At 48.0% G+C, this 7,943-nt stretch overlaps 1 protein-coding gene across 2 annotated transcripts in view; it reads left to right on the forward strand.

Moving 5' to 3' along the window:
- Nucleotides 1–7,716, forward strand: part of B4GALT1 (beta-1,4-galactosyltransferase 1) — a 53,844-nt gene extending 46,128 nt beyond the window's left edge. For both annotated transcript variants that reach the window (XM_032396773.1, XM_032396774.1), the window contains 3 exons: nucleotides 2,052–2,174; nucleotides 4,420–4,524; nucleotides 4,747–7,716. In XM_032396773.1, coding sequence (XP_032252664.1) covers nucleotides 2,052–2,174; nucleotides 4,420–4,524; nucleotides 4,747–4,879 — 361 coding nt within the window. In that variant the 3' untranslated portion in view covers nucleotides 4,880–7,716. The remainder of the gene's footprint in view (nucleotides 1–2,051; nucleotides 2,175–4,419; nucleotides 4,525–4,746) is intronic.
- Nucleotides 7,717–7,943: the final 227 nt, after the last annotated feature.

Genomic DNA, 7,943 nt, shown 5'->3' on the forward strand with positions numbered 1-7,943 from the left:
AAATAAATCTGCATTTTGTTCCATAATTATCCATGTTTATATTAACATAAAATTGTTTGGTTTTTTTTAATTTTTTTTATTGTTATGTTAATCCCCATACATTACATCATTAGTTTTAGATATAGTGTTCCATGATTCATTGTTTGTGCATAACACCCAGTGCTCCATGCAGAACGTGCCCTCCTCAATACCCATCACCAGGCAACATAAAATTGTTTTAAATCACCTATTAGTTGAGTAAACTGACCCTTCCCTCACTGCTTTAAGTCAGCCTGAAGTCCCAGGAAGCTGAGTGCTAGGCATCCCTGGCTTAGGCTGACCACCCCAGTCTGGAGGCCTGTGCTGACCAGCAGTCCCTTGGTTTCCATACAGATGCTGTCTTTCAGACTCATTTTATTCCCATAATTTCTTTCTATCCTCCCTTGCCATGGGAACGAGGGCTGGGAGATGAAAACAGGGATGCTAAGGGGCACCTGGCTGGCTCAGTTGGTAGAGCATGTGCCTCTCGATGTCGGGGCCGTGAATTCAAGCCCTACGTTGGCCACGGAGCCTACTTAATTAAAAAGAAAAGAAAAGAAAATAGGGATGCTGTGAAGTCCTTCCCCCAGACCAGCGCCTAAATTGCTGTCTTAAGGAGGGGAGAATTGGGCTGTAAACATCACCCTGCACCCTCCTATCTTCCCTCCCTACCTCCCTGTTTGTGTATCTTCTTCTCTTTGAGATACACAGGCTCAAACCCTGCCCCCTCTGCATTCCCCTCTTGAAGCGTGGTGGTGACGCCTTCCTTCTTTGCCACAGCACCAGGCCTGTTGTACCCAGAACAAGTCAGGCTTGGGGGGCAGGCGGTTGGTCAGAGAAACCAGCACAGACGGCGAAACCGGATCTCACCATCTTGGCATGTACTTTCCTGTGAGGTCACCAAGAGTCCTTTTTGTATAAACACTGATTGGGAGAAAGCTTATTGGCTTGGCCACCTGCTTCAAACCCCCCTTGTAATCAGGCACAGACTGTAGTGTGAGGTACGCCAACGGTGGGTGACTGGGCACCTAAGTGATGACACCTAATTACAGATAGATCACCTTTGACTCAGTAAAGCAGGCCCCTGGGGATCCTAGTGGATACTCACAGTCAGATGTTCTGAATGTATTTGAAAATAATAATTGCAGTTTTTTTTTTTTCCATATGTTCTGTATGGTTTGGCTGACTTCCCCCTCGAAGTCCGAGTTAGAGTTTTCCTTAATCTGTGTGATGGATTTTTAGTCGCTTTGGATTCCAATAAGAGCCCTAGTGTAGTTTGGTGCTGCACACAAGGTCATCACAAAAACCACAGCCTTTAAATGCCCCATGGGAAAGCCTTTGCCAGGCTTCTGGACGTGACCTGAATCTTAACATTTCATCACCGTTGAAATAGTAAAATATCAAAAGGTGTGGAAAGATGAGCGTCCAGATGCCCTACTGCTTGAAAATGTGTCAAAATAGATTCACCCTTACACATTTTGCTAAGTCAGGATGTGGTAGAAATTTTCTAGAAAATGTTATTTGAGCAGATTTTCAGAAATACTATTTTGACTGTTGGGGTCAGTGTTGAAACCAGTATGCCTGTGAAGAATGAAAGTTAGACTGGTAGATGGGCTGAGGGTGGAAAGGGAGGGCATAACCAGGTGGGCACAGGGAGGCTTTACCCCAGTCTCAGTTTCCAGGACCTCCTGGATAAAGATTTCCCATGCAGGAGCAGGACACATGGAAAAGCAGATTCCTGAACGGCGCACAAGAAGTGGGCTTATGCTTTTGTCACTGGCTAATTTTCCAGGTAACCACAGAAGCAACATAGTATTCTTAGAGCAAGATTCTACTTTTTGATATCTGTGTCTTCTCTAAGATCATCTGAGTCTGATAGAAAAACAGAACAAAGAAAACCCTCATAAATCCCCAATTAAGAAGTTCCAGAGAATAAATATAACACTAGAAGTGTTTATGCTTTGAGCATGCTTTATTTTGAAAAGTCAAGACTTACCTAACCACTGGTCTTTGTGTGTGTGTTTCTCCCCCAGCCTACCTTACGTTCAGTATTTTGGAGGTGTCTCTGCTCTAAGTAAACAACAGTTTCTCACCATCAATGGATTTCCTAATAACTACTGGGGCTGGGGAGGTGAAGATGATGACATTTTTAACAGGTAATGGTCACAACTTAGATCTCTTTCTTCTCTGTCTCCTTTCACTCCCAGTTTTTCAATCAGCACCTGGTTATTCTGTAAGGATTGCTCCTCGGGTGGGATACAGTCCCCACTTGGCCCACATTCTTTTTTTTTTAAGATTTTATTTATTTATCAGAGAGAGAGTGCACAAGCAGGGGGAGTGGCAGGCAGAGGGAGAAGCAGGCTCCCCCCTGAGCAAGGAGGCTGATGAGGGACTCAATCCCAGGACCCTGGGATCATGACCTGAGCCGAAGCCAGATGCTTAACCAACTGAGCCACCCACGTGCCCCTTGGCCCACATTCTTAAGTGTGCCCCGCAGTAGGACCATAGGTGCTGAAGAATGTCTTTAGGAAGATTAGCTTCTGTGATTTTTGCATTAGCCTTGGAACATGCAAAATGAGAACCAAGTGAAGGGTTGAGTTTACTTTGTTTTATACCACATGCTGTTTTGTCTTGAAGAAGTAAACATGTGTCCTTTGCAAAAATTCAGCATTTCATTGTGGTCCCGTTTGATTATGAAATAAGTTTCTTTGGGCGGGATCCTAAGTTCCTTTACAGAATCTCTCTGTTATTTGTTTATTCTGGAACATTTTTAACATACACCAAAGAGGACTGAGTAGTATAATGAACTTCTGTGAACAGCTCCCCCCTCCCCCAGCAACCATCTCTCCACTGCCAGCCCCGCCCCACCCACACCCCAGGGGCTCCTTATAAGCTGGTAAGCCTTTATCATGGGGGTTGTCATTGCAGAGGGTAAAAAAAAATTCTAATGGCATTTGAAACCACATTCTGCCCAGTTCTCCCTGGCCATGGAGACTTCAACCCTGCCGCCCATGGATAAGAAGTGCCTTCTCCCTCCGGGAGCTAGTCTGAGCTTGTCGCTGAGCTTGATATCAGAATAAACCCTAGCACGTTCCTGAATTGGAGTACATTATTTGATCCATTCCCAGAAGGTGTGTGTCAGAGCAGCACCCAAGGCAGTCACATTTAGCTTGGTGCGAGAACCTGTCATAGACCCAAGTCTTTACTATCGGCCTGGGAGAAACCAGAGTTGGAGCGCATGCAGATTGATGATCAAGCACCTTCAGCATACAGAGCACTGTGTCCTGCAGGCCCGGTGGGGAGGCCGCTGAAGCCCCGGGTAGGGGGTCCAGACAGATTTGCTTCCACAGCACCACCTGGGCAAACATGGGGCCCATGGGATGGCGTTCAGGGCCGATGTGATGCCACAGATCTGAGCGGTGTAGAGGGTTAGTGGGGAGGGAACCCTGAGGGTGGAGGGACTAGAAGGCAGAGTGATTTGTGGAGCAGCTTTCTTGAAAGATAAAGGACCTGTGTCTTATGCAACTGTGCCGGGCACGAGATCAGCACCGGGGGAGCCGAGGCCAGAAGAAACCTTTAAGTCATCCAGGACCAGCCAGGCCTGCCTCTTAACTAACTTGAACTGCTGCTGTCAAGGCTTTGGCTTTGGCCCTCATTCCTTTTCCCCCAGACCTACACAAAATCTTCCATCCTGTTCTGGCTGCCTCTCGCCTTGTTCTCTGCTCTCCATCCTTATGGTGCTTATCAGAGAGACTTCCCTTTGGCCAAAAACCTTTGGGGAACTGTATATTATGTCCCTTTCAGACACCGGCACTGATCACTGGCATGCTATAAAGCTCTGGGAAGGCCTCCATCATGTAGCCTTCACCCTTCTTTCCAGCCTCATCTCTGACCATTTCCTACTCCAGACTCTGTCCACAAGTCCCCAGAAGTTTGTGTTGCTCCCTGAGGGCCCTGTGTTTGCTCTGTCCCTCTGTCTTTGCCTCAGCTGCCCTGGGTGCCTGAAATGCTCTGGCACCCCTTCATCTTCACAACTGGCTCTGCCTAGTCTTGCTCAGGGAAAGTGAGTGGCTTCTCCTCAAGTGCTCAACCCTATCTCCCCTCCTTGCCTCCATCCTGACACTGATGGTCCTGTGTTCTAAGTGTGCACTTTAAGTTCTGTGAGGGCAGACACCCCCAGTGCCTGGCCCAGAACAGTCACCAACACAGACTACAGAACCTGTGGTAAAAGGACCTGGGGATTTAGTGTGTGTTTGAACCAGTACCCCAGTGGCCGGGGTATGGGTTGAGTGAGAACAATAAACAAGATGGTGGATGGCGCACAAGTCTTGCAGCTGGGGCTTTTGGACCCAAGCCTTATGGCAGCTGTACAATGATGACTTGTCCTTTTACTCCTTGCAGATTAGTTTTTAGAGGTATGTCCGTATCTCGCCCAAATGCTGTGGTTGGCAAGTGTCGGATGATCCGCCACTCAAGAGACAAGAAAAATGAGCCCAATCCTCAGAGGTGTGTTCTGTGTTCATTTACATTCCTTCTTTCTCCTTTCAGATGGGGAGGCCGCAGGAATGAGGCTCTGGAGAGGGCTCCATGCCTTGAGGGAGAGGGAGGGAGGGTTCTGTCCACGGGACTGGTAGAGTAGGTGGGCATGTGATGAAGGACAAATGTTTAATGCTTTTTCCTTAAGATTTCTGTTTGGACACCAACCCTTTGCCTATCTTTTCCTTGTAGGTTTGACCGAATTGCACATACAAAGGAGACCATGCTCTCGGATGGTTTGAACACACTCACTTACAAGGTGTTGGACATAGAGAGAAACCCATTGTATACCAAAATCACAGTGGACATCGGGACACCGAGCTAGCATTTTGGTACACTAATAAGAGACCTGAAAATGGCCAGGGACCTTTGCTCTGTGTCTCTGCCAATCTGCTGGGCTGGTCCCTTTCATTCTTAACAATCGGAGTGATAGGCCCCCTTCATTCATCATTCAGATGCCTTTCCAGATGACCAGGACGAGTGGGATATTTTGCCCCCAACTTGGCTCGGCATGTGACTTCTTAGCTCTACAAGGTATTTGTAAATGTAGAAACCATCAGCCTTTGGGGGATTCTCGGCATGTTCACAGTGTCACCCCAAAGAATCAGTACACAGCCCAAAATTTGGTGACTGTGGGACTCATTCCCAGTGATAAACTGCTAAGTTGTTGTGAAATAGGTGAGAATTTCGCTTTAAATTGTGGTATTCTTATTACTTTATGAAAAATTGGAGAGTGCTGCTGAAATCAGATTGGTGTGATGTTTTTTGTTTGCATATTTTAACAGAAAAACACAATCTCAACCATTCTCATTTTACCCCTTCCCTACCTTCTTTTAGCGGTATGCAACTGCTACAATCACTGTGTGTGCGTGCGTGTGTCTTCGTAGCAAAAGGATTTTAAAACTTGAGCCTTGGACCTCTTGCCCTGCTAATGTGTGAATTCCAAGGCAGCTTTAGTGTTCTTGGTGACACTGAGAACAAGGCAGTCTTGGGTGTTCTCACATTCAGTGGCCTTTCTCCAGATTGTCTGATTTCTGAATGTAAAGACTTTTTTTTTAAAAAAGCAGTTTGTAGTATTTTAAAGAACAAATCGGGTTCTAATTATGATCTAGCTTGATTTTGTGTTGATCCAGATTTGCCTAGCTATTTAGTGTTAAATCATGGCAATTTATTTTTCTGAGCATGCTATATAAACTTGAATTTCTTATGTATTTTTATTGTGGTGTTTTAAATGTGGGGAGGGGGTTGAGCATTTTTTAGGGGAAAAAATAATGTATGCTGTACTGGCCATGAATGGACCTCTGATTTAGTCGGCAGGCCAGGTTTTGTGAAGAGCAGAATCACCTTTAGGCCCTTTGAGGGTAAGGCCTCCCTGGTCAGAGTTATCCTGCTAGACCTCTGGGGGAGGCGAAAGCCTAGGCCTGCTACACAAAGCTCCCCACCTCCCTCCCCTCCCCAGGTGGGAGGGACCTCCACCCCTCTTCCAACCCACCCTGGGACCTCCCCTTGGGGCCCTAGGCTGTGGAGTTGTAAATGACAGCAATCAGGGTGTTTACTGGCCCCATGAGTCCCTGGAGGGGGAGGAAGTCACTGCTCTGGCCCCTGTGGAGTCTGGGGGCCGCCTCCTCGGCTGTGCTGGCCGCACTGTCTGGCCTACCTTGCAGGACCCGTTCTCCTCCCCACACCTTCCTCCGTTTTTTTTTTGCCTTTCTCCTTCCTTCCTCCCCGTTTTTGTTCCTTTGCCTCTTGCCTGTTCCCTCAAACTTGCCTGTGGCACTCAGGGTCAAACAAACTATTCATTCTCCAGCATGAATGTGCCTTTTAATTAGTGATCTAGAAAGAAGTTGAGCTGAACCCTCCCACACTCCCCCACAGCCACTCTGGTGCCTAAAGCCTCCCATCCCCCTCAGGTTTTTAGCAGGTGCTCCCACTCCAGGGAGGCTGATCCACAGGGGTGCCGTTTCCAAACCCATCTCTGCTGGGAGAGGTTTAGCCTCTCTGGGACGAGATGCACAAGGGCGTTCCTACCACTGGGCGCCCTCGCCAAGTCCAGTCTGGCCGGGCTAAGGGCAAAAGATTCAGCTGTCTAATCCCAGAGTTGACGCTTCAGCGGGTGGCAGCCTGGAGCCCCACCCCTGACTTCCTGGGAACCAGCCCTTAGTGTGGAGGCTGAGCTGGTGCCCAGCCCCAGGCTTACCTGTGCCTTTATCGCTTTGAGCATCTTGGATGCTCACATGGTTCTTTTTCCAGAAGCCTTTGTATTGATTAAAAATTATTTTCCGCTGCAGAAGCAGCTGGGCTATGCAAAGAGTATTCTTTCTGTCAGTTCCCCATTCCTGAACAGCGATGTCAGTGGAACCAAGAATGACCGCACTGAGAGGGAGTTTTGGGAAATGCAAAGAATGAAGACCTCTCTTTCCGTCTCCAGATCCTGACTTTTCCAAAGTGCCTTAAAAGAAAGGAGACAAATACCCTGGGTGGTAATTTCTTTTTACTTACTTTGCTCTTAAAGAAAATTCTGACTTTTGTTTGTTTTCCTGTCCCTTTACGTTCCATTGGAATAGTCAAGTATGTGGTTCATTCTCAGAACCAAGGGAAATCCTGCTTCACCTGTTGCCCATTTGCTGACCTTCTGGTGCTCTCAGGGGGCCCAGTTGGGCCCAAGGTTAGGCCTGGATGCTTGCCTGGTCCCTAAGATGCTGCAGGTCCTGTTTCCTCCCTGAGAAGTTCAAGGCTGAGGGTTCAGGGAGCATTTCCTTCACCTGGAAGTAGTCACCATGAAGTTGTTGTATGCTGCGTCTTTTCTCTGTTTCTCTCTGTCCTGTTGCTGGTGACCCTGTAAAGTGGCCTTTGGGAAAGAGGATGGCAGTGGCACAAGAGGGTGAAGGAAATGCTGGTGCTGGCTCTCAGTCTGGGCAGGGGCTCTGCCGACCTCAGGGCTGGGCGTGGGGTGCCCCACTCAGCCGGGGCGGCAGCTTTCCTGTCCTAGAGACCTGTTGTGTATTTTGATTTCCCATGTATGCAAATGTATGGATTTACCATTGTAAGTGGGCGGGGGGGGTGTGTGTGTGTGTGTGTGACCTTGGTGTTCAAAACAACTGTATTTTTGTCTTTAAAATCCAGTAATATAACGTGAATAAATGACCTTATCTTTGTAATCTCAGGTGGTTTCTTTTCTGATTTCCGGGGTCTGGGCTCTCCCAGGGCTGGAGGGAAATGCTTGGGACTGACTGCTGGGAGGATCAGAAGAAAGCAAAGGTCTGTCACCTCTCGGGGGGCGGGGGGCTCACCTGACTGTGCTCCGCCCGCCTCCCCGGGATCTGCTGGTTTTGAGGCTTGTGTCTGACATACTGGCACAGGCACTTAATACGTACAGAGCAGCTGGGGCC

Source organism: Phoca vitulina, unplaced genomic scaffold (genome assembly GCF_004348235.1).
Source record: "Phoca vitulina isolate PV1807 unplaced genomic scaffold, GSC_HSeal_1.0 scaffold94, whole genome shotgun sequence".
Taxonomy (NCBI): Eukaryota; Metazoa; Chordata; class Mammalia; order Carnivora; family Phocidae; genus Phoca; species Phoca vitulina.